The sequence below is a fragment of the Sus scrofa genome, chromosome 15, assembly GCF_000003025.6.
Source record: "Sus scrofa isolate TJ Tabasco breed Duroc chromosome 15, Sscrofa11.1, whole genome shotgun sequence".
Taxonomy (NCBI): Eukaryota; Metazoa; Chordata; class Mammalia; order Artiodactyla; family Suidae; genus Sus; species Sus scrofa.
The window spans coordinates 84,425,908-84,453,082 of NC_010457.5; the positions used below are offsets into that span (position 1 = coordinate 84,425,908).

Here is a 27,175-nt window from a genome sequence, read left to right on the forward strand (position 1 = left end):
GAAGAGAAAAAAATGGAAAAGCGCTCAGTGATTTTAGTTTCAGTCACTTGTTGGGTTTCAAAGGAATATGGAAGCATAGGTTTCTAAAGATACGAACCTAATACCGTGAAAGTTGTCTCACATGAGCTGCTGCCCACTTCGTTGGAAATCTCGAATGTGTATTGGCCGCTATCATGCAGTTCGGCCGAATAAAATTTGAGTTGGGCAACATTGTTTTTAAAACTTAATCGGTACTTTTTACTGGCCACCAAAGGTCTCCAATCTTTGTACCATTTGGGCTTGAGTTCTGGGGTGCCTGTGACTGTATACTCCAACGTGGCTGGGTCTCCTGCTGTCACCTGGATCAGTTCTGCTCTCTCAATGATTTTGGCAGGTTCTACAATGGTATTAAATAGTTAGAATCCCTAAGTGTGTATTAACGTTTCATTTTAAAAGGATATATCAACTTAAAATGTTCCTACACGAACCTTTAACTATTAATTCCCCAACTGACGTTTGGCTTCCGGCTTCATTTTCAGCCAGGCAAGTATATTTGCCACCCAAGCTAATCTGCACATCGGGGATTATCAAGACCGCAACACCATTGGTAAAGCTCATTTTGATTTTTCCATCTTCTTTAATGATCTCCTGTCCTTTCATCCATGTGACAGAAATGGGTTCTGACCCTCTCACAGCTGCTTGTAAGGTAACTGTTTGACCTGCTAGTGCAGTAAAATCATCTACTTTCTTTACAAAGGTTGGTGGTTCTAGCAAAAGAAAGAGAGCATAAGAAACATCAATTCCCAGACACTTCAACACCATATACGTTTAAGGATTTTATCTAGATTACATTTATCTATAATTTTGGTTAATTAGAAGAAAAAACACAATTCAAGAGAAATTACAATTCCATCCGTGAGAAAGAAGCATAGAAGATACATGGTTATCAGCTGCCCAAATGGCTTACGCAATTCACTTTTATTATCAGAGATTAAACATTTACACAAGTCTCAAAATAAAGACTGGATTGTTCCCAGGACCCCAAGTCAAACCAAAGACAAAACATTTTCAAAGATTAGGAGAGGAAAAGAAAGTACCAGTTTTCCTTCCATGGCTTAAGAAAGGTATTTTGACAACTTATTAAAGAGAGATCAATTTTTCAGTCACTAACCTTTTAATAAGTGTGTTGCAAGACAGCCACACTTCCCGACTTCATTAGCAACTACACACTCATATTCACCAACGTCTGCACTATTAAAAGAAAAGATCTCCAGGGACACAAGAGACTTCTGAGCAAACAACCTGTATTTTTTACTACTTCGGATTTGCTTCTTATCCTTGAACCAGCTAATTTCAAATGGTCCAGTGCCTGAGATTTCACATTGAAGGAGGGCATTTGTTCCTCTCACTATATCTGCAGGCTCAAGAGTTTTGATGAAAGAAGGAGGCTCTATAAAAGCACAAAAGCATTGTATAAGTAATCTGTTACAGGCAATTAAAAAGAGAATCTCTTCTCAGAAAAACAATGGACTACAACCCAGTGAACAAACCTTTGATAACTATTTCAGCACTGCAGCTGTCACTGCCAACGTCATTTACTGCCTCACACGAGTAGCTCCCACTGTCTTCAACTTTTACATCGGTAATATCGAGGACAGCCTCAGAATTGACAAAAGACATTCTGATTGTGTTACTCTCATTAAGTTCTTTGTTATTTTTAAACCAAGTAACCTGGATCACAGGTGAGCCTTTCAGCTTGCAGTGGAGGCGTGCTGATTCACCTGGGAGCATTAAATAAGAGGGATCCACCTTCTTCACAAAGGATGGTGGCTCTACATGAAGTTAACAAAAAAGAGAAAGGGAAAGATAGCTGAAGCATAAACTACACAAGAGAAAAGTAGACATGAGACAACAAAAAAGACACAACACATACACACACAACAACTTCATGAAATTTCTGTAGAGGTTGTGGTGTACTCCACAGCTTTTCATGTCTCCAAAATACTTTCCCAAACTTTTGATTAAAAATAAAACAAACAAAACCCAAACCAAACAAATTCTACTTATACAAAGAACAATTTTATGAAGGAAGATAGTTAAGGATTGCCTAGACACTGACGGTTCTTGGAAGAAATTTTAGGCAAGTCTTGTTAATGGCAGATAGTTTTAAATGAACAAGAGTAAGTGAATTCTGAAGAAGACTAAAAAAAAAAAAAATCAAACAATGCCTGGGATTTCCCCCCAAAAAAAAATTTGCTTGGGTGAAATTAATCACAGAAGCACTGACTGCATTGTTTGTCAATAATTTTTCTACTGAGGCATCTCTTCAAAGAAGGGAGTGGAGAATTACACATTTCTTACCTCTGATAGTGACTGTAGCCGAAGATGAGCTGCTTCCAGCTTCATTGGAAGCTGTGCAAACATAGGTTCCTGAATCTTTTAGTTTGGCCAAAGGGATCTCAAGTGATGCTATTTTATCTTCAAAATAGATCTTATAATCTTTCCCAGGTGGTAGTTTTTGCCCATTTTTACTCCAGGTAACTGTGACTTTTCTGTCTTCATCAACTTGGCACTCAAGGTGGACCTTCTTATTGACAGCTGATTGCACAGGTTCTAATTCTTTAATGAAATGAGGTTTGTCGATTATGATCAACTCAGCTTGGCAGATGTCAGCTCCGAACTTGTTAGAAGCCTTACAGGAGTAAACCCCTCTATCTTGAACTGTAAGATTTGAGAGTTCTAAAATGTGTTTGTTGTCTGCATCTGAAATCTTGCAGTTAGGGGAAGGTGAGAGGGCCACGCCATCTTTCTGCCAAATGGTTTCAATCACTGGAGTCCCTGTCACTGTGCAGAGGAACTTGGCTGCCTTACCCACAAAAGTCGTTATGGACTTAGGTCTGGAGTAAAAGGTTGGTGGATATGCCTCTGTAAAAAGAAACGTGTTCAGCATTATATTTTATCCCCACAAAGCTCTTGCTGTAATTATATATTCCAAGAAAGAGAAAAGATGAGTTATAACTTTCGATAGACATGAGACATTATTTAAAGTAGGGTAACGTATTAATAAGATGAAAAGATGTGTCAAAGGAAAAGGATGAGAGTGTTTTTTATGGAGGAGCAAGACGGCACTTTGAACGTCTCTATCAAAGGAAAGAACAAATGTTCCTTTATTCTGCAACATTAACTAACTATTGCTAAAGATTTGTCCATTTTACTAGCTGGTTAATTGTTTGAATTATTTGATAAGCCATTCAGCTGATACTTTAATTCTGCAAATTGGAAGACTGTACAAGGAAGATAAAGAAAACGTACTTGACTTTTCTGAAGAGTAGGGATGTTAAGTGATAAAAAGTTAGAGTAGTTTTGTAAAGTCTCTCTAACCCTCATGTAAACCACTGGCAAATCCTTAGATGGCTTAACTTTAAATACATCTGCTAACTCGTTTCAAACTAGTAAAAATATTTATAGCAGTAATTTCCCATTTCCATTCTGCATTCAGAAGCAAGTCTTTAGGAACCTCTCTTTCTGATTTAAAAAAAAAAAAAAAAAAAAAACCCTCCTCCCTCTCCTTTCTCCTTGTGATTTGAAGCTCAAGGGTTAGTCCCATTACTGAACCAGCCTACATTGGGTAAACAAATTTCCCAAAGTGTCATTAAGAATAACGTCATGCACTTGGTGGCATAGAGACACTTTGATCACAAAGCAAAAACCACTGAATGGGTCATCATGGGCTTGGGGTGGGAGTTTCTGTTGCAAAAGAACTCTGGAGGAGAGGAAGCTCCAGGGAACCCTGATGTTTTCAACTCAAAGAGATACGCTGCATTTGCCCTTCTCCTCCATGCTCTCACTGAAAAAAAAGACCGAGGTAATACTGTCAATCAAGTATACTTCAAAAAGGGAAAAAAAAAAAGAAAAAGAAGACCGAGGGACAGTTCCGCCCTGACATTTAGTACATTGCTTCTGTCAATAAGACAAGTCAGTACTACCCTGACATTAAACCATAGTTCATAAGTTCATACTCACACTTTCCCTTGGTAGAAAGAAAGCAAAAGCAGCAGGGGAGAGGAAAGAGAGAGAGAAGAGAGAAAGAAAGAAAGAAAAAAAAAAAGAAAGAAAGAAAGAAAAAAGAGCTACTAATTTTTTTGCTGATGAGGACATTCAAACACCTGATGAGGATTAACTACTTAAAAGTCATCCTGTGTGTCACTGGGAAACTGAGAACAGAATATGTGTATAGTTACTCTTATTTTTAAATCTGTAATAAAGCCTAGGGTCAGAATCCTAGTTCCAAGCCCTATGCTAGCTCCCTATCTCTTATTAGGATTTGTTTAACTTTTGTCTTAAGCGCTGTTTTTTTTTTTTTTATTTTGTAATTCTGTTCTTAATTGGTTAACTGGTTCCAAATTATTAGATATACTGGGACATCATTTGCTTTTTAGTAGCACCAAACTACCCTGAAATTTTTAATATTAAGGATGAAGCTAGGCTATTAGCAGTTATCCAAGACATTTCCAACAAGCCAGCCATTTTTTAAAAAGAAAGAGAATAAAATTGAAAACAAACAAAAACCCCAAACTATCAGGAGACACTTCTTATATGATTCCTTGATATTGCTCTTGAAATAAAAAATCATTTTTATTTCTAGCTATTGTTAGAACTGTGACTGTAAATAATGATTTCTTGGCTCACATAGGCTCTGCAGTCCCTAGCCACCATGTTACCATCTTGGCTATTGCTCGATCCAGCTGGTAGGACAAGCACTTCCGGTACCTGCACCAAAAGCAAAACAGGCAATGATATGAACCAGAAGAACATCTATGTCGGTGTACAGCATTTACCTGTCACAGTTAGCGTGGCCGTACAGCTGACACTGCCGAACTCGTTGGAAGCTTTGCAGGTGTACTCGCCACAGTCGACAACCTGGGTTCTCAAGATTTCCAGGGTGGTGACATAATTTGCAGATCGAATAGAACACTTGTCACTCTCATAGATTTCTCGGCCAGCTTTGAACCACTGGAACCGGACATTGGGGGCGCTGTGGATCTCACAGGTGAATTTGGCGAGGTGGCCCAGGGCTACTTCCACGGGCTCAATTCTCCTCCTGATCACGGGGGCAGCTGCAAAGGGAAGCAGAGGCCATGAGTGCCTCCTTATCAGGCACACCACATTTTGCTTTTCCTTCTAATTTCTGTTGCTGTTAATGAAGTCAAACAGTTGAAATTGGTGAGATGGATTGTAGCAGTTTAAGACAAGTGACTGGAAAATGAGAAAGATCAGTGAAGGCAAAAGAAGACAATAATATATTCAATTATTACTACTCGGTGAATTGTGAAAAAAGATTAAAATGTGATGCTTTTGACTTACATGCAGAACAACATGATATATTCTTTAAATATACCATGCTGACTAGGAACACTGAGAATAATGTGAAAAAACATGATCTACTAAATAAAGTGGTGAAGTGAAACAAGAGCAAAAAAGGAACTGAATCAAGAAACACATATGGACAATTAATCATGGTTATTTTGAATTTAAGGATGAGACTGGCGATTTCAGCGTAACTAAGTGTTCACTGAAAGCTTTTTATTACATAGTGTAATAATGTAATAAACAATATTACATAAACAAATTGACTAAAAACGTTCTTCAGTATTATGATATATATGCAAATATGTTTTAAAAATAAATGGTAGTGGCGATAATAACATACCACCCAGTAAGGCAGTAAAGGAAAAGAAGAATTAATAACCATGATTATGTCCGTGATTCTTACTCTAAATAAACTGCATTCTGGCAATGGCAGTTAACTGAAACTTCAGTGATGAAACCTAAATCATTCCAATCCAGTGAATGTTAGAGCTTGATCCACTTAATTGTTAAAATCCAACCTCTTTTGACTACAGTGAGTTTTGCTGAAGTTGCTGCTTTTCCGCTGTCATTTGAGGCCTCACACGTATACTCTCCTTCATGCTCTTCTCTATTTACATGGTCAATTACTAATGTATATGTATTTTGATCATGTAAACACTTGAACTTTTCGTCTGAAGGCACCAGTTTACCCTCAAAGTACCAATTCACCTCTTTGGCGTTTGTTATGGATGATGCGAGGCTTATGGTGTCCCCTTCCTCGGCAATAGTGTCTGCCAGGGGCGTCAGTATGACTGGACCTTCCTCTCTGAGTGAGCGACCCTCAGCTTCCTGTATCTCTACTGCACCAGCCTCCTCAGTACCACCTTCAGAGGATTTCTCTTTATCCTCTGATGGTTTTGGTATCTCATCCTGTTTTTCATCAGAAACAGCCATGGAAGCAGCTGTGGTATCCATAGCTTTGAGCTGACTTTCTACATTAAAATAACTGACCTCCTCTTTTGAGATGAGAAATTTAGATTCAACCTCTGGTTCAGTGATTGCTTCAAGCTTCTGTGGATCTAAGAGAGAATCCATTTCTCCCTGCATTTTGGCTCCCTTCTGAATTCCAGGCTCCTCAGCCCCTAAGATGTTCATTTCCTCACATATCAGAGAGCACAAGGCCTTCCTCAGTTCAGTTTTCAAGTTCGCCATTTGAGGATCAATGCCTTCGATAGTGATGGTTAATTCTTCTGTTAGAGATGTCACTGAGGTAATAAGGTAGGTGCACATCACACGGTTGGGCTCTTGGGTAAAGTTTACGGCCTTGACCTCCACCTGTTCAATGTTTCTTAACCATTCAGAGAAAAGACTCTGGTGCTCACTAGCCACTGCTGCTTGCAAAGCCCTGCGGATCTGAGTTTTCAGGTTTAACTGTTGCTCTTCTGGAATACCAGAAAGCAAACTTTCCTTAGAAAGAATGTTACTTCCCTGCACCTCCTGTATGCCATTTATCACCATGGGCTCTTTTTTATACTCAGTGGTTTGGTTCTGGGGCACTGGCAAGTCAGAATGCTCTTCCTTGAGCAGGACCTGCTTTTCCTCACAAGCTAATGGAAACTTTAAGGACTTGCCTTCCTCAACCCTGGCTGCAAAATCTTGTCCTGCACTGTCCAGTTGACCCACACTTTCTATGAAGATTTCCCCTTCTGTATACATGTGTTCTGAGGAGACCTGAGAGATCATGATGTCAGAACCCTCAAAACTTTCCATGCGCCCCTCAGCTAAGCTCTGACTCAGGATCAGGGCAGCGTGTGCCTCTTGCTTTTGAAGAGTAACTTTTCGCTTTTTGTTCACTGTGGATTCTGTTTTTTCTTTTGGTAAAAGTACCTCCTCAGCCACAGAGGTAGGATATAAATGGGGTGGGGTTTCTTCTATTGATGACTGTGGATAACTCCCTTCAGGTTCATCTAATAATGTTTTCAGAGGCTCAGCTGCTAATGAACTGCTTTCTTCTATAGACACGGCACTTGAGGAAATTTTTTCAGTATCTGATAGCACCACCTGTGACTCAAGCTCTTGATGCATTAGAATATCTTCTTTGGGGAGGGTTTTCTGGGACTGGACAACCTGTAGTTGTAAACTGGGAAGTGGTTCCTTGATAGGCTGGACATGAATACTGCCACTGATGGAAAGAATTTCCCTGGTGCTTTCAGGAGCAGGCATATCCTGCTTCAGCATGATGGTGGATTGCAGCTGCTCAGCTACGACAGTAACCTGACTGCTCAGTTCACTGGTTTTAACAATATGCTCATAAGAAAACTGCTGTTTTTCTTCTGCAATTGAAGCAGCTTTCAAAATGGTGTCCTTTACAAAAGCCGCAATTTCCTGCTCTGAGTCAAATGCCTTAACAGCAGGGCCCTGTGATGATGTCTGTGGAAAATCTTCAGGAGCCTCTGGTGTGGATGTTGCTTTGCTGGGGGCATCCGTCACATCTGTGTCTTCCAGAAGCACAAGCAGCTCTGCAGCAGAGGTGGTCTCACCCCACACATTCTCTGCTTTACAGACATAGAGACCACTATCTTCCTTCTGAGGGTCGTTGACAATGAATGTCCCAGAACCATCCGGATGATGGATGACAGTGTAGTAGACATTGGTGCAAAGCTGCTTCTTTTCTTTGAACCACAAAACAGTCGGTGCAGGTTCTCCAAGCACTGTGTACTCAAAGACAGCAGGGAGCCCCTGAGCACAGTGAACTGGTTTTAATGTCTTCGAGAAGTAAGGAGGACAAGGACCTTCAAGCTTTTCCAGAGATTTCTCCTCTGCTGATTCTGGTTCTTTGTGTTCCTCTCCTTTGGAATTTATTTTCAGATAGGCACTACATGTTGCCTGTCCATGTTCATTACTGGCAGTGCACGTATACTCTCCCTCATCACCAGATTTTGTGAACAGAATGATCAAGCTGTGGTCATTACCATCAAAAACAAATTTGTAGTCAGCCGAAGGGATTAACATTACTCCATTAAAGAACCACTGAATTTTGGGCCTGGGAATGCCAGTGACGGTAACAGATAGTTTAGCCACATCTCCTACGTTTATTTCAGCATTTGACGCTTCTTTGATGAAAATTGGGACACTGCCTTCCTTTTTAGAACTGAAATTAACTGAACAAACTGGAGGTTCAGACAAAAGTTCAAGTGTTTCATTTCTATTAGATAACTGAAGGCCAGAGCTAGAGGTTTGAAGTCCTTCTTCCTCAGCAAACAGAAGAGAACTAGAAAACTCTGTATGGGAAAAAATGATTGTTATTGTATTATCTATTTCATTTAACAAACAAACAAACAAGAAGTCAACAAATTCTGCACCAACCGATGACCTTCTTCTGCTTTATTCCTGGAATATTAGATTATTGAGCTTAATTTATCATAAAGCACATTAAAAAATTTTCACCTTTGTGCAATATATCATATGATTATAAATACTGTATTGGTGTAACATTCCATTCACATCATTTGTGTTAGTTTATAAATTTTAAAGATGTTCTTATGAGTTTTCTTTTGTGATAAAGTCCCAATTTTAGAGTTTGAGAAACTGCTGGCTAAATATTTACAATAAAAGAATTCAGGATTTTTTTAAGTAAATTTCTAGGAAGATCCAGAATGATTGTATTTAGAATTTTCTTGAGTATAAAAGTGATCTTTATTGTCAAGTGGAAGACTGTTTACTTCCAAAATAAAACATCTACATTCTAGTTACTGCTTATTATTAAAGTCATTATTAAAAATAAGAGGCTATGGGAGTTTCCATCATGGTGCAGTGGTTAATGGGTTCAACTGGGAACCATGGGGTTTCAGGTTTGATCCCTGGCCGTGCTCAGTGGGTTAAGGATCCACTGTTGTCGTGAGCTGTGGTGTAGGTCACAGGAGCTGCTCAGATTCCACGTTGCTGTGGCTATGGCCAGCGTCTACAGCTCCAATTAGACCCCTAGCCTGGAAACCTCCATATGCTGTGGGAGCAGCCCTAGAAAAAGGCCAAAAGACCAAAAAAAAAAAAAAAAGCTATAGGAAATGTCAATTTGAATTTGTGAGAGAACCATAGTTTTCAGTTACTAGAAATGCAGGCCTTCTTTTGCCTTATTACTTCAAAAGGCTTTTATAATGAGGCTTATGTTAAGCCAAGAAGATGGGAGAATCAGAAATGAGAGAAAATTCCAACATTAAAAATTTGATTATATTTTATTGTGCGAGAAATACCTACACATTATTATTGAATAGAAAAATAAGCAGTGAATAACAGATACTCTTTAAACAATATCATGGATGACAGGATGAAAGACGTAATTTGATAACAAGGAATTCGCCTAATTCATCAAATCTGTTAGGTACATAGAACAGCTCCATTAATAATAGTTTTATTACCTTATCTAAAAGCAGTTTCACTATCCTATTAGTTCACTCTGTTTGCACCACATGGAAGAAGTTTGAACGCTTTAATTCCTCACCGTTTGAATGCACAAGCATTAGAAGGCAGGACTCCAGTGTCTGTTGGCTATAAATGTACTAGTAAAATTACCTACAGCATGTAGAATACAGTCATTTATTATCTAAATTAGTAAGCTGTAAAAGCACTGATTAACTTCATATACTAAAGGTGACCATTTCATTTTACATTTGACCTATAATATATCATTCACGTCAGCTTTCCCTTCACTTGAACTCCTAAAGTGTCTGCAAAGGGAATGAATGTCAATATAGTGCAAATACCCCTTCTTGCTAATATGTTGATATATTTTCAATTGTTTCCCTTACTTCTAAACATGGTATATTAACCGTGAAAAAGATGGTAAATGAAATTCAAGAGTGCTGAAACATGAAAGGTATAGTTAAAAATACATGCAGTAGTAGCGGCTTATGTCTAAACTCTTCTACGCCTGATAAAATGAATTCTTCGTCTTTATCAGAGAAATTAGTATTTCAGGTTTTCAAGCTATGTAGCATTGATTTAGAAAATAAAAAATTCCATTTAATTATCTACAACAATAAGTAAGCCCCGTCTGGGCAAGGCCTATTTTCCTTTATGCAGTCATTGTTATTCTGAATATTTTCAAGTTCAATGCATTTGAGACTAACAGAATTCTAATGAGCAAAAACAAATAAGCCCACCTTTTTATGTGCGTAAAAGTATATTTTTCAGCACTTCCTGTCAATCCAATAAGACATTAGAGCTTTTTTATTTTTCTTTCTTTCTGTTTTTTAAAGAACATTTTGGACTACTGTTATGCTGTATAATGTTTGGGTAAAGTGTGCTTATCATATATGTCATGACTTGAATATCTAATTTATTTAAAGATCCATTATGCACCTAAGAGTAGAATAAGTCCTTAAGTCCCTAAACTACAGGATTAGTTTTCTATTAGGGATTTATGATGTGATATACGACATCATATCTAAAATTATGATCACAGATATTGTGTGCTCCCTGGCCGAAACAGAGATGACTGCTCCACAATAGTATATCTATCTTGGCAAGTTATGACTCAAAGCAAGCACAGTAAACAATTTTTGGAGGGTGGGGGGTGGGGTGTGAGCTGGACTGCTCTGTTTATATTCTACACTTTCTCCCAGTTTCTTCTTTAATTAGAAAGGCTTTTAGGGAATTTCTATTGTGGGAATATAAAAAACTTATAGATAAAAGAAACATAATAAACATAACTGGATATATGAATTCTTCTGAAAATTCAATTTAAATGCTTAATATTTTAGAATTAAATGGAAATTAATATTTACTATAATCATAGGACATAAAAATTGCTCAATGCAGGGACAAATATATATACACACACACACATATATACACATATATATACATACATACATATACATACATATATATATATATGTATATATATGTATTTTTTGCTTTTTTTTTTTTTTAAGGTTGCACCCATGGCATATGTAGGTTCCCAGGCTAGGGGTCAAATTAGAGCTACAGCTGCTAGCCTACATCACAGCCATAGCAACGTGGGATCTGAGCCCAGTTTGTGACCTACACCAAGCTCATGGCAACGCCAGATCCTTAACCCACTGAGCAAGGCCAGAGATCAAATGCGTGTCCTCATGTATACCAGTTGGGTTCATAACCGCTAAGTCATGACGGGAGCTTCCACAAGTAACAGTACATAATTTACAGTTTTGGAGGAAGAGAAGTTTCACTATTTTATTCCTGTATCCTATTATTTCTCTTGTCATCTGTTATACGACTAAAATATATTCTACGTTATATAAAGAAAATATATTACCACTGGGATGACACAGAGTCTTAGAGTTGAACGATCATTTCTAAGGTCTTTTGGTCTAAACTTTTTGTTCCAGATATGAAAACTAAATTTATATTTATTAATCTTATATAAGAAGATTTAATTCACAGTGGCACATAGGTACAATGTTAAGGATTTTGTGAAGCTACTCTAAACATAATTTTGACAAGCAAAAAGAGCCACTTGAAAAACATTGAATGATTAATTTCTAGTTAGTTTGAAAAATAAAATTCAGTGAAGACAGAAAAGCTTATTAGTTTATTTGTATATAATCTGAAACACATATTACCATATTGCCTCAATACAAAAGATGTCCTATCTTCTTTTTCTAATTTTAAAGACTCTTAAATTGGACTTCAGTTTAAACACAAATGTATATGTAATACAGCAGCTTCTTTTTTCCCCTGCCAGGCCAGTTTCAAATTAATGCTACACTTTACACTTAATGCTATCTCAAAAATTGAGAAAATGAGGTATTTCCAAAAGTGGAAAGATCTTTATTTGCATATTTTGCAAATGTCTAGATGAACTCTACCTACAAAGAGAGCACCATTGGTCCCTTCAAAACCAACGAGGTTTAAAACATTTAAGAAGAAGGATATTAATAATGAAAATATTTTTTAAAGAGCCAAACAAAATATTAAGATTGCAAGGTACAAGAGATTATAGAGTTAGCTACCAATTGGGCAAAGCTGGTTTCTGTTGTGGTTTGTTCTATTTATTCTAAGTTTGAGTAAACAAGCATGGATTTATTTGCAAAAGGGTTATCATCTCAAAAATGCTTTCTACTGAGAGCAGAAAGATTTTACCTTACCCGTTTGTCTGTGTGGTCATCTGACCTGGTCTTTCATTTCACATTTTACTTTACATATGCAGTTTATCTGCTAAAAGAGAATGCATTCTGCTGAAACACTGTCTGGAGGAGGAAGGCGGGTAAAGCAGAAGTACAAACAAGTAGGTGGCCAAGGAGATGTTTAATAGTGTTTGATGATTGACAGCAGAACTGACACAGGTGATCATTCCACAGTTTAGATAACAGGATATTTACAGGTGAGACAAAAGGATATCTCCACATAGAGAAACTTTTCCCCGGGGGTTTTCAATGTCATGTGTTCCAAGAGTAGACGTACTTGTAAATTTCTTAGATGTATATAATTTGGAAAATGTGAAAGCACTCAGGTCAATTCTCATCAGTGTGGAGGCACTACAAGGAACTTTAAGTGAGGCTGAGCACTGCATAGGCCTCAGCCATGCCTGATTTGTTTGTAGCCACACACCTGTACTCACCTTCATCATCTTTTACTAAGCCTGTTATGAATAGGTTGTGGAACCCTATGCCACTTTCCTCAGCACTGAATCTTGCTCCTTGCACCAACTTCCCATCTTTGTACCAGTAAACGGTGGGCCTTGGAGAGCCACGGACTAAACACTGGAAATAAGCTGCTGTACCTAACGGTGCACAACAGTCGGAAATGCCTTTAATAAACCTGGGAGGCCCTTCCATCACCTGAAATTCAAAGAAGCTATCTGCGTATTTTCTCTTCAAGACTAATTCTTCCTTCAAACTGCTTAGAGTCACTTTGCTTTTCTTTGCCATCAGAGCCAACATTTCAGAATCTCCCATGGTAAGGAACCCCCGACAGATGGCCTCCCCTACACGATTCATAGCTCTGCACCTGTACGTGCACTATCGGACAGACCAACATTGCGGATTTTAAGGGTATGACTTCCATTCTCCTCACTAATCACATATTTGACATCATCAGGCTCAATGCACATATATTCTTTATACCATTTCACTTCGGGAGTTGGGATGCCTATAACTGAACATTTGAACATGGCATCTGAGTTTTCTGGAATTTTAAAATCACAAATAGGCATTATAAAACGAGGAGGCATTTCAAATACTTCTAAATCAATTGTTAAATCTTTGTCTTCTTCCTCCCTTGAAGCCATATTTGGATCTGCTAAATTCAGTGGAAGAACATCCAGACTCACAACCATGCTTTTGTGATCAGGAGTAAATTCAGGAACTGTGACTATTTTCACTTGCTTCTCAAATTCTTTAACATCTTTCTCACTTAATTCAACTTCCAGGACAATTTCTTGAGGGGAAGGTGTCCTTGATGATGCAGTGTTTTCCAAATCGAACTCCATGACATGCTGATGTGTTACTGGAGGCGGGAGGGCCACTGCTCTCTCTTTTTGGGGCACTACGTCTACATTTGCAAAGCTCTTTGCCTCCCCTATGATGTTGACAGCATGGCACATGTACTCTCCTCCCTCTCCTTTTTGGATGTTGGCAATTTCCAAAGAACACACGTTACCCACCCTTTCCATTTTGATTCTTTCATCTGGCTCTAGCAAAGATTTATTTCGATACCATTTCACTCCAGGCACTGGAAGACCCTCAACTTCAACAATGAAGCCCAAGGTTGTGTTTTCATAGATCTTCCTTTTGGTCAGAGGTTCAATAAAAGATGGAGGCATCTCATTGTCTTTTGGTTCAATGGCTTCACTGGGCGTGCCGAAGGAATCGGAACGCCGTATTTCATAAGCCGAACTTCTCTCTTCTGTAGGTGTGTGGAAATGCTCACTTGACAGACTGTCCTCCCTTTCTAGTTTTGATGGGTACCTTCTAAAGTTTCCAGTGGGGTTTGGTCCTCCAGTAGGAACAGAATATTTTTCAACTATTTCTCCTCCTAAAGGTGTAGAATATCTCTCTAGTGTCTCCCCGGGAGGTGTGGAATATCTCTCTAAGGTCTCTCCAGGAGGCGTGGAATACCTCTCCAGAGCCTCCCCTGGGGGTGTGGAATATCTCTCCATTGTCTCTCCTGGGGGTGTGGCATATCTCTCCAGGGCCTCTCCTGGGGGTGTGGCATATCTCTCCAGGGCCTCTCCTGGGGGTGTGGAATATCTTTCTGCTGCCTCGCCTTCAGAAGGCGTGGAGTACCTTTCAGTAGCTTCCTCTAAAGGTGTGGTTCTTTCAATAGCTGTACCTCCTGAATTTGTTGAGGATTTTTTAGTTGTATCTGAAGCAGTGAAATATAAATCAGGAGACTTTGGAGTTTCAAAATGTTCAACAGAGGATGGTGGGGTATAAAACTGATCTAGCTCAGAGATTTCTTCACTGCTTGTACTTCCCACATCAATTGAAATATCAGATTCAGGAGAAAACGGGCGTCCGAGTGATTCCTGTTGTTGACTGTAATACTCATACACTGTATTGAAAGTTACTTCCTCAACCTCCATTGACATGACTGATTCACTTGGGACAAGTTCTGCCTTGTGTTTGGTGTCTCTAGTCTCAGGAACTTTATGCTTTCCAGCAGCAAGTAAGTATTGTGTCAGGGAGGTCTCAGATTCCATTAGTTCCATTGTAGGTGCCTCATCTGACTTAGGAGGGTTTTCAGAAAAACAAGTTTCTATGTTTTCTCTTTCAGTAGTGGAGAAAGAAGTTTCATTTTGTACTTGAACTTCTTCATAACATTTTTCTTTTCCAGAGGCATCCATTTTTTCACTTATTTGTTCATTTGTATTCTGTTGCTCATCAGTTATCAATAATGGAAAGCACTGACTCAGGGAACTTTTTAGGTGGAGTGTGTCTGCTTCCTCAGCATCACCTACGTGGTCTCCCAAAATTCCACTGACATATCCCTGTGTCCCCCCATCCTGCCTTTGAAATGGTGTCAACTCTGGTTCCAAAGTGTGTTCTCCCTCCATTTCACAAACCTCTAAAAGCTTTTCCTCACTTGCTGCTTTTTTCAAATGTGAAATGAAACTTCCATCTCCATTTTTCTCAGAAATATCAATTTCTCCCACATCTGCGGAAGAGGTTTGAAGTAGGGTATGTGATTCACTGTGGATCTCTTCAGAAAACGTTTTAAAAGAAATATCAGTCTTTAAAATGTCTGAATTTTGTTCCTGCATATGTTGGACTTCTTTTTCCAAATAAAAGGCATTCTCATCCCTACAACTTCTCTCCATCATAGTCCTCTCTGAGAACTCCTTATGGAAAGAAATTTCTGGATTGGTAAATATGTTACTCGGCACACTCTGAGAGGTAGTCTGTGTATCAGATGGCAATGTTTCAGTGCTAGGAACTTCCTCTTTATATGGTGTTTTCTGCTGTTGCCTAGTTTCATGGCCTTGAAACTCCTTAGCTGGATCTTTTAAATGAGAATACATTTGTTTTAGATCAAATACAATGTTCTCAGTATCGGTTGTTTCTGAAGCAGGATGCTGGGTTTTGAAATAAGCTTCTTGAAATTCTAATTCTTGAAATTTTACATCTGCATTTTCTATCTGAGCGTGAAACTGCTTTAGGTCAAATGCAATAGGTGCTTCACGTTCAGCCCTTTCGGAAACTGCAGATTGACCTCTAAGGCCTATTTCCTTCTGCTGTTCCCTCTCTTGTATTTCAAATTCCTTAGGATTTTGAGAAGAAAGCAGCTTTAAATCCATTACAGTGCTAGATGAATCTGGTTCAGTGTTTGGAGACATTGCCTCTGCCTGATGCATATTTGCATTTAAGGTCCCAGATCTTGATTCTCTTTCCTTCACTGCAAAGTCTCTATCATCAAGCTTCTTTTGAGGCAGATTCACAAACGATTTCTTGGTAGGTCTTTTTTCTAGAACTCTTTTTCCGACATGTTGTAACTTTTCAAATGCAATGATTTTATGCTTCACCTTTTTTCCTGGGTAATATCTCTCTTCACCAAAAGGTTCTTCGTACACAGTGATGGATGATTCTCTTATATTATAACTATCAGAACTTTTTGCAGTGTGGATATTTGATAGGTAGTCACTTTGGGCATATTCTTGCACATTTTCCCTTTCTGGTCCACTGAGTTTTCCAAAATCATTTCTTACTTCTTTCCTAATTTTAACTTCACTAAAATCATCAACGAGTGGATAAACAGTCCCCTCTGCTTGGTTTAGCTTTGTTTTTTCAATTATGTGTTCCTTTTCCTCCTCATCCTGACATTGTTTGAGTTCCGCTCTGACAGGCTTATTGATTTGCATGGATCTAGAAGCACCCTGAATAAATCTGGGGAGTTTTTCTCTAGAAGATGTGCAAGGAACCTGGCCTTTCTGGTCTATTTGTTCAATTGTCTCAAGGCTTTGAAAATATTCTCTTTCAGAATATTCTTTTATATTGTACTGGGGAGTAGAAGGACCAGACGGATAATCATAAAAATGTGCCTTTACAGATTCTCCCTCAATTTGTTGATCTTTGGAATATTTAGTATAAATGCCACCAGTATTTTCTAATTGACTATATTCCTTGTGAGTGACAGGTTCTACTGTTAGATATGAAACACTCTCAACTATTCCTGAATTGTTTTCAGCAACACATTGATATTTTCCAGAATCTTGAGAATTAACATTGTTAATATATAACCGGTAGCTACAATCAACTTCTTCAAACTGAAACTTCTGGTTCTGCTTTAAGAGGACGCCATTGTGAAACCATGTCACAACTGGCTTAGGCTCACCAGAGAGTAAACATTCAAGGACTATGGAATCCCCCTCTGTACACCTGGCATGCCTTGGCATGTCTTGGAACACTTCTGGTGGCTCATTAGTAATATCAGATGAGAATATAAATTTGTGTTTTGGTGACTGAGTAGCCTCATCTTGAGGTGTTGCTTTAGGCTCCAACTCCTCAGGTGGAAACAGTTCTCTTGACTCTTTATCTTGTTCTGGTGTAGGAGTAGCTGCAGTTATCTGAATTTCTACAGGAAAGGAGAGCAACTCTGTATCTGCAGAGGGAGGAACTGGTAAGTTAGTTTCCACCATATGGAGATCTGCTTGGTCCTCTTGTCTCAAAGATGGATGAACATCTTTTGCTTGGTCAAACACCAGTGTCAGCTCCTCTTCCTCATCAGCATAGTCATGCAGCACTGGGATCCTATGTGCTTCGACATCATGCCTTTGTTTTGCTGTGACTTTAAGCATACCAGTTGTTTTCACGGTTCCATATTGGTTAAATAACACACAGGTGATAGAACCTTCATTGTGAGGATGAACAGAAGAAAAAGTTAATGTTGAGTAGTTTTCAAAGGTCTGTATGATAAAGCCTTGACTACGTGGGATTGGTATATCATTGTTATACCAGGTCACTATGGGTTGAGGATATCCTTGAAAATGACACACAAATTCACAACTGTCACCTTCATGAACTTCCTGAGATTCAATTTCTTGAAGAAATGAAGGTGGGCAACGTTGTGGATGTCTTTGGAAAGAATTTTCGAAAACTCTTGTGGTTTTTTCTTCCTGTTCAGTTTCGAATTCATCAACTTTTGTGGAAGTGGAGGGTTGTAATTCTCTTAAGTCATCTTTTCTTATTCTTTCTCTCTCCAGCTCTTCATTTTCTTTAATTTTTAAAACTGTACCAGAAGATTCACTAGTGTATGGCACAGTAACTGGATACACCTCTCTAGGGGTCTCATATATTTCCTCGTTCTTACTTACATTCATGATATCTTCAGTTGACTCTATAATTTTGATTTTGGTCATAATTTCTTCAAGTTGTTCTCTTGCTTGGTTAGTCTCATTTTCTATAATGTTACCATAAAAATGGTCTCTTGATAGACTTTCTCTTGGGAATGCCTCTTGGCTCATTCTCATTTTGGTCTGGAGAATTTCCTCATCAACTGTAGCCTGAGAGCTTGTGGGAAGTTCTCCAGAGCCTACATTTTCATCCATTAGATAAGGAAGGACATGTGGCTCTTGGACAATAACCTCAGTTGAATCATCTACTTTATCCCCATTGTCAGCCAGATCAGATACAGACCTGCTTTTTATTTCCTCTCTAGAGAACAAAATGTCTTTATCACTGTCTTCACTTCTCAAAGTTCTTGAACTTATTTCAGATGACATATCTAACAGAGATAATTTCTTTTTCTCCATTAACATTTTTCTAGCCTCCCGTAAACGTTGCAACTTCATTTTGGTCTCCTCATCCAGGAAACTTTCACCTACATTAAGCCATCCCCTTATATCAGACTTACTTTCTAAATATTCTTCATCATACATTAAATCTATTTTCCTGCTAGGTCTCGCTGTCTTAAAGTGTATAGTTCGCATCATTCCCTGTTGTTCCACATCTTGTTTCTTGTTAAAGGGAGAGCCAGTAAACCTCAGGTCAACCTTTACTCTATCTTCTCTCCTTTCAACCAAAGCCTCCATATTTCCATGCGTCTGTTCTGCCCTTTTCAGAAATTCTAAATATTTCTCATCTTGCCCTTTTTGAATAACAAGCAATGATGCAGTTGACTCAGCAGACCCTTCACTATTAATTGCTAATACTCTGTAACTTCCAGAATCTCTGTCTTGGACCCTTTTAACCTCTAAACTGGATGAGTGATGATGTAAATCACTCTCTGTCTTTATAACCCGCCGAAGGCCCGTTGGGATGGGTCGATTGTTATGAAACCAAGTCATTTCTGGAGTTGGACAGGCAATTAATCTACATTTAAAAACAACAGGTTCGCCCTCTAAAACATATTTAAATGTAAGTTTTTGGGTAAAAGAAGGCTTGAAATATTCAGGCCAGGAGCTCGTAGATGATATTCTACTTGCATATCTTTTAGCAGCCATGGAGCTGTGGTCTACATCTTCAGAATCTGAGAAGGCATCACGTGTATCTCTTTCTGAATGTTCAGATTCTTCCTCAGAAAACAATTCTGAAAAAAAGTTAAATCATAAAGCCTTTTACTATCTTCCATAGTATTTGAAAAATTTGAAAATAAATGAAATTGCAAAATAGGAAATAAAATAAAGTGCATGCTACAGATTCTCACAAATCTATAAAAAAATTCACTCACCATATTTGTTCGAATAAACGCAACACCATGCTCTGTTTAAAAGATTCTGACACGAAAATCGTTCGTTGTCTGGTCTTTTCTTCAAACTGCTGAAATTTCTTCTTGAACAAGCAAAAATGCATTTCAAAATAACATGTTCCTGTGCATATTTGTTTTGGGAGCAGGAAAACTTTGTTCTTTTGACAGCTAAGAGGAAAATCTTACCTGACTTGCAGAGTAGTGGAATAAACGCCCTTTCTGATCCTTTTCATTATAGATTAAATTATTATTTTTTGAGAATTAACTATTTAAAAATATATACAATAACTATAACCATAAATTATCAGCTAAAATAAAATAAAATGAGAAGGCGTTTATTCGAACTAATACAGCCGTAAAGACACGATGTTATGCAAAGGAAAGCAGGCAATAAGGATCACATAAGGCAGCTATCTGCAAGCCAGTGTAAGAGACATATCAATGTTAAAATGATATGTGTGCACGAAGTGTAAACCAGAATGGGAATGTAACATTTTCACACACCCTAAAGAAAATAGCATTTCAATCCTAATTCATTCGTGACATTGCATTCTGAGAATGACAGCTAGGTTATTGTCTATTGTACAACTTAATTCACTGGGATTTTGAAAACAAACTTCTACTCCATGATTTCATGCATTAAGATGAAAACTTTTCCTAATACACGCTTTTGAAAGTGGCTGCAAACATGAAGTTGAATATGGCTGATAAATTTTAAACATAAGATTTTAAATTATCATCAGACAAATGACTGTGAAATGCATGTAACCATTAGCATACTAAACCAGGCATGCGACAAAGTAATATATACTCTAAGAGATATATTTGAACATCTATGTCATTTTTCTCAATAATACTAACAGAAGGCAGCTCAAGGATTCTGTTAATCCTTCAGAATTTCTACTTAAATCTCACATTCAATATAACAATACCTTTCATCTCCATCTCCATCTGCTCATGCCAAATTGATTCAGGGGCTAGAATGGAAAAACAAGAGATTTTCATGATTAATTCCATATACTTTCTGACTCAATTCATGATTCACACAATTACAATTTTCTCATTTATTATAATAATAGAAAAGTACACCCCCCAAAATCCATGCCAAATGAATCAATGAGCATGTACATGACAATTTGACAGAAAGATTTTAAAACACTTTTATTTTAGGTTCTCTATGAAATTTCCACTTTTAGTTCCATAATTCCCCATGCCTTTTACATGCATTGAGAAAAGCAATCCACAGACTAAAGGAACATTTCTTTTTAAATGCCTTATTGACAGAACACTTGCTAAGAGATAAAATCACATTTAGAAGGAGCATGCATTTTCTAACTTGCCACTTTTAATTGAGGGCTACTCTCTGCTTTCCCTGCAGAATTAAGTATTTTCTGCTAGTAAATACTCCTTTGATTTGAACTACCTTTAAAACATTAAACTATGCAAAGTCTAATTATATATTAAAGAGCAAAACAAAGAGTTTTCAATTCAAAATTGATTTTATTACATAAGGAAAAGATACAGCCTTTAGACACAATCATTTCTGGGGACCTTCTGGAGGAAGCCTGGGTACCACTCAATGTCCGGTCCACGTGACACAAGTCAGTGTGCTTGACGCCTTGGCTTCTCAGTTCCTTGGGTTCTTTAGCACGAAGTTAATGACAAACTTGATGATTTCTTTGATGATTCTCTCTTTACTTCATGGGTTGTTTTAATTTGGGACTCTTTGAGTGTTCTAATACTTTTAGTGTCTGAATCAAGGTTAACTTTGGTAAATGCTCTGGTTTGCAATTCTTTTGCTAGGTAAGAATAAAGTTTGGAAAAGGAAGAAATTAGCTGTGTTTGTAAAACAAGTGCAGAATTTAAAGAAGATGGAATGCCATGGGATGGAGAGAAAGCAGCACATTAGTCCCAAGTTGGAGATATATCTATGCTCATGATGTGCGTAAGAACTCTACTCAGACTTGTGGTGGTTCCCAGTCCTACCATGATTTTCGTGGCAAATTCTATAGTCTGTGTAAAGTTATTAGACCAGAACAAAAGAGGGACAGATAAGACTGGCCTATATAAGATAATTAGTACTGTGCCTGATTCCTTCACTCTTCAAACACTTCAAAGTGGCTTATCTTTTAACTTAGGTAAGGCAGCCTGGACTTTCCAAGGAAAAAAATGCTCCTGTTCCAAGAACATTTTAATAATATAATCAGTTGAAACTGATCAACTGGAAATCATGAGGCAAAAATGTCCAAGTTAAATCTACTCTGGGAACAACTTTTGATCAAGCCCTCCCTACAGTACTGGGTTCTTTAGGAAGGGAGTAGAAAAGTCTATGTTCCCCCCACCTCCACAATGCAGCCAGCTCCCAATTATCTTGCTACGGAAATGGTCACGGTTGGCACCTACATGACTTGTAGACAATGCCTTCAGATAGATACTCAGTGTATTTACTGTGCCAGCCAGAAGCTATGGTGAAATTGAGGGTCAACTTTCTGGATGGTGGAATTTTTCACCTAATGTGCATCACTAGACCTCAGTTCTTAAGGTATTCCTCTCTTAGCAGATATAGACCAAAATGTAAGATTAAGAAAGGAAAAAAAAAAACCCCGCCTTTTGATGAGTGAGGACTGCAGATATATCAGGTGAATTAACAAATCCATTTTAAAATTCAGTGCAGAGGTGGCCAGGTACATAGCACTGATTGCCCCCTGAACATCTCTAATACCTCAAAAATCGTACGGCTGGATCAGGGAGGAAATAGAGGGCACAGCTCTCCACAGGCCCTTGGAGATGCCCAAATCCCTATGGCCATAGGCTTCAGTGAAGATCTTCCAGTATATGAAGAACACTTTTCTCATTTCGTTAGTATCTAAGAAGATAGTCTGTGGATGGAAGGAAGAAGGCATCCTTTGCCCAGGTAAATATGCCCATGCCCTTCCAGACACGGTGGTGAATCAAGCACAATAACAACAAAAATTATGATCTTGCCATGAGATCATGCTACAATTCTGGGATGATCTGAGGCTCTAAACCAGCATCACTGATGGCGACATATCTAGAGTCTACTAATTTTGGTCCAGACAGTGCCAGGCACAATAATAAATACTCAATAAATACTCGATGAACTATAACATCTTAATCTTCTTTGGTATACTTCCTTAGTGGCACATTTGGTAAGTGTTAGAAAACAGCACATTGGAAACAAACCTTAACTTCCTGAACCCAGATTTGAAAGTTAAACTTCCTTGAATCTAGACTGGAAAGTTATATGTTCATAAAGTGTTTGGCCAATGACTTGGCTGGCTTTCAAAAGTCACTTATGAAGAGTGCTAATTTGAGGATATTCTAATTAATATATTCATTGATTCAATTTGCATGATGTAAAAGCTGCATAAAGCGATGAGGATGAAATGAAGCAAGTCACAGCTAAAAATCAAATAACCACCTTCTACTCTTAGAACTGCTGACGTTGTCTTCTCTCCATGCTCATTGTGTACGATGCAGCTGTACAATCCTTGGTCTACCAGTTGAACATTATATATGGTAAGAAATTGAATTGAACATTATATATGGTTTTGTGACTGCTTCACTCTCTTAGATTTCTCTATTGTTACACCTTCATAAGTCCAGGTTACATCAACAAAAGACTCATCTTCTAAAACACAGAGGAAATGAGCCGTGTCGTCGCACTTTACAGAGAGGTCCTGAAGATGCAGGAGAATCTTTGGCATGTCCCCTGGTACCTCTTCTGCACATTTCTCAGATAATTCAATGCTTTCTGCAATTTGTGAAAGGGACGCAGTATGGTGCAATTCTGCCTCTTGGATGGATGCAGCTGTGTGGGTAGAACTTTGAGATACACTTTCAAACACCTGCCATTCATATTCATGTGATGACCCTGGAAATGACTTAATTTCACTTTGGGATAGTTTGCTGTCCTGCTTTGTGAAAGAGGACTCTGCCACTGCCTGGGACTTGGTGGACTTTCTTACATCTCTCCCAGAACTTTGCCTAGCTAGAGCTTGCACTGTGTAACCAAGTGACAAGAGAAAGAAAAGAATATTAAGATCTAAGCTTTTGGAGTTCCCGTCGTGGCTCAGTGGTTAACGAATCCGACTAGGAACCATGAGGTTGCGGGTTCGGTCCCTGCTCTTGCTCAGTGGGTTAACGATCCGGCGTTGCCGTGAGCTGTGGTGTAGGTTGCAGACACGGCTCGGATCCCGCGTTGCTGTGGCTCTGGCGTAGGCCGGTGGCTACAGCTCCGATTCGACCCCTAGCCTGGGAACCTCCATATGCCGCGGGAGCAGCCCAAAGAAATAGCAAAAAGACGAAAAAAAAAAAAAAAAAAGATCTAAGCTTTCTCACTTGGCTAGGTTAGTAACATAAAGTGGCATGGAAGATGAAGATGAAAGACATCACTGTCACTTGGAAGTAGCATGCCAGATGCAGTGTGCTCTGGGATGTGAGGATCACACAAAAGAAAATTCATTCCCAGTGATCCAGGGATGAATGGATGATAAAGGCTCACGTAGATGCCATATAGTATCTGATTCCTTTTCTCTCTTGTCATTGCAGCTCCCCAGAGTGACATAGCCCCCCATTTTCTCTATGACTATCTTTGGGATAGCATTTGTCCTCCTTACACCATCTACTTTATAAATAATATGTAGCAAATAAATCATTGATGATGCAATGATAAGATGCTATTTAGAAAAGGGAAAACGTCAAGCAAAGTTGATGCCTAACCAAATAACAACTCATGTAATGCCCAGAACACATACTTCAATGAGATTTAAAAAACACTGGTTAAACCATAATTGAAGACTTAGAGGGACCGGGCTGTTACTTTATTAGTAAATGATGAACTGACTGCAATATGCACTGAGACACACAGCAGAGACTCTCATTAGTAATGACGGGAGTAGGAAGGATGCAGCAGATCAAAGTCTTTGAAGCAAGCTGGGCTTCCTTTACCTTTTGGAGTCACTGTGAGCGTAGCCGCACAAGTGGCTTCCCCCGCGCTATTGGCTGCTTTGCAAGAGTACTGGCCGGCATGCTCTGAGTAAGCATCAACTATAAGCATTAAAGCCATGCCTGTGGACTCCTCAAAATGGAAAATTATATCTTTTGATGGTAGAATTGGCTGCTGGTTATGAAACCACTGGATTTCTGGCTTGGGAATACCAAAAACCCTTGTATGAAATCTGACTGTCTCCCCGCTGTGCACCCTGAGGCTTGACAGAGGCTGGATGAAGATGGGCTTTTGGCCAAGGGGCTCCTTCTTAAATGAAACTGATGAAGAGACATGCCATTGAGAGTTTGTTGTAATTTCTTCAAGTTTGCTAAATCCTGAAAAGAAGCATGCCAATCTTTAATGTCTTAGTTTGCATGGACACCAGAATTCACTGGGAGTTGTCTACAGTTCTGCTACAGATTTCAGTGATGGATGAGAATCCAGTCCAAGCCTAATGCCTTGTCAATGTATACCACTATTGATTCAAAGCCACATGAGTTCCCTTCCGTTTTCCAGACAAACATGCTGAGACATAAATAGTTTTAAGGTGCTTCACTACATGTTCATGAAGATGGTAGTAGAGGGTGCAATTCAGTGTAGGTATTCTTGTTTTCTACTATTCCCCCCCCCCAGTTGTAAAATAAACCTTCTTTTTTGTAAACCGCATTGAACTGATTATTAAGAAAACATCTGGGTTGTTATTATAAGTGTTCAAAATCAAGGGAAAAAGCAAAAGTTGCCTTAACTCTTCATATATTTATACATGCTTAATACTACAGAGACCAAATTAGCTCAGAAAAAAATAGTCTGACTGTATAAAAATATTTGTCATTTTGAATCTGAGTGCCCCCCTGCCTGATACCTAGGAAATATTTCTGATTGCTATTTAAGAACCCCAAATAATAGAAAAGTTAAGCCATTTTACAACTGAGCCCCTCAACCCTCAACACTTTGAATGACAGTGAACACATCAAGCTGGTAAACAGACCTGAAATCATCCACTGTAGCTTCTGTGAAATCAGAATTGTGTCAATACAATGGTAGGATGTGTTAACACTCTTAGATTAAAAAAAATATATTAAAAAATTTTCATCCTAGCCAAACAAGAAAACAACCTATTTCTTTAGCATATTTCTGCCCATTCTGATACATGCTGATCAGGAAGCATGAAAGCTGGTGATGAGAGCAATACATTACAAAATGCTATGGAGACAAAGCAGGGGCAAATAAAAAAATGATGCTTTGTGATTTATAATGACTCCAGTACCTGAAAAGCGAGAATATCACATATAACACGGAAACAATTAGTTGGGTTAAAAAATAATGGTAGGACCAGTGATGATTTACATGAAATCTTTAGTGTTTGTTACTGAATTTTGAGATTAGATCTATATTTAAATGGTTCTTAAAGGTTTTTTTTTTGACTGTACCTTCCAGTCTCAGAGTGGCTGTGCTTGATACTTGACCTATAGCATTACTAGCAACAAAAGTATAAATTCCTTCATCTTCTGGAAAAGCTTCAGCAATTTCCAATTGGTAAGTGTCTTCAAACTGAGTTATTCTAAAGAACCGAGAAGGCTTGATTTTCTTGTCTTTGCTGTACCAAGACACTTTTAGATCTGTATCACAAAAGAAAAAGGATGTTTAAGTCACAGGAACAAGCAGGTATTTTAATTTACCTGCAAACATAAAATTGATGATATTGGTGACTAATTTTATATTTATCCCAGTAGTATTATACTTTTCTTTTGAGCATGCCACATCTGATCTTACATGATTTCATTTCTAAGAAGGAAACATGATTCTAAGATAATGAGTTTGATATTGTCTCTCCCGGGCAAGGATCCTTTCTTACTCTTCCTGACACCTTCTTCCTTTGATGAACTGAGTGAAGCAGGAGGACAGGCCTGAACTGCTGATAACGAATGAGCCAAAGGGCAAGACCTGTCTTGGGAATGGACTTGATGCTTCTGGCTGGGCTGCCACTGCTGTGTTGGTCACTGGCCTCTCACAGCTTCTGTGAGGCTACCACACTGCCCCAGTTCCTCACTGCCACCACTCCATTATGTTTGGTCCCTAAATCTTGTTCACTCAACCTCCTGGACTCTGGCACAATCGACCCTCTTCTTCCTCCTGACTCCCCTCATTGTCAATACTTTCCAAGCTTATCTATTAGGATAGTCTCTCCCCTGGTCCCTTACCTCCAATCTCACCTTCCATATCTGTCTATTCTTCATTATCAGAATATTGCTTCTAAAAAGCAAACCTGATCACATCACCCAGGGGCTTAAAAACATTCCAGTGGCTCCTCAAAGTAAACAATATAAAATCTAAGGTTCTAAGCACAGAATACCAAGCCCTTTAGCCCTTGCCTTCTTTTCTGTTTTCTTACCCATTCATTACATCACTTTCCAAACATACTTAAACCACTGTGGCCAGCTCATGGAGTGTTCGTGCAAGCTTTTATGACTTTGTAAATGGTGTTCTATGCCTGGAGTGCCATTGTGCTCAATGATCCTGTTAATTCTTCAATGTTCAGTCCATGCATCTTTCTCCAGCTGTCTCCCAGACAGAGAGCTCTGAGTAGGTGGGCTGTTATAGCACTCACAATTTTGGGATCTAGTCGTGCAGGTGTATCTCCTCACCTACACAATGAGCTTCTTAAAGGCATGA

General features: G+C 38.6%; 1 protein-coding gene across 1 annotated transcript in view; it reads right to left on the bottom strand.

The window, feature by feature from the left end:
• TTN (titin) overlaps positions 1 to 27,175 on the bottom strand; it is a 274,368-nt gene that overhangs the window by 198,955 nt on the left and 48,238 nt on the right. The window contains 9 exon segments of the mRNA XM_021075901.1: positions 98 to 376; positions 468 to 746; positions 1,151 to 1,429; positions 1,530 to 1,811; positions 2,341 to 2,904; positions 4,818 to 5,096; positions 5,868 to 8,609; positions 20,424 to 20,468; positions 25,933 to 26,121. Coding sequence (XP_020931560.1) covers positions 98 to 376; positions 468 to 746; positions 1,151 to 1,429; positions 1,530 to 1,811; positions 2,341 to 2,904; positions 4,818 to 5,096; positions 5,868 to 8,609; positions 20,424 to 20,468; positions 25,933 to 26,121 — 4,938 coding nt within the window.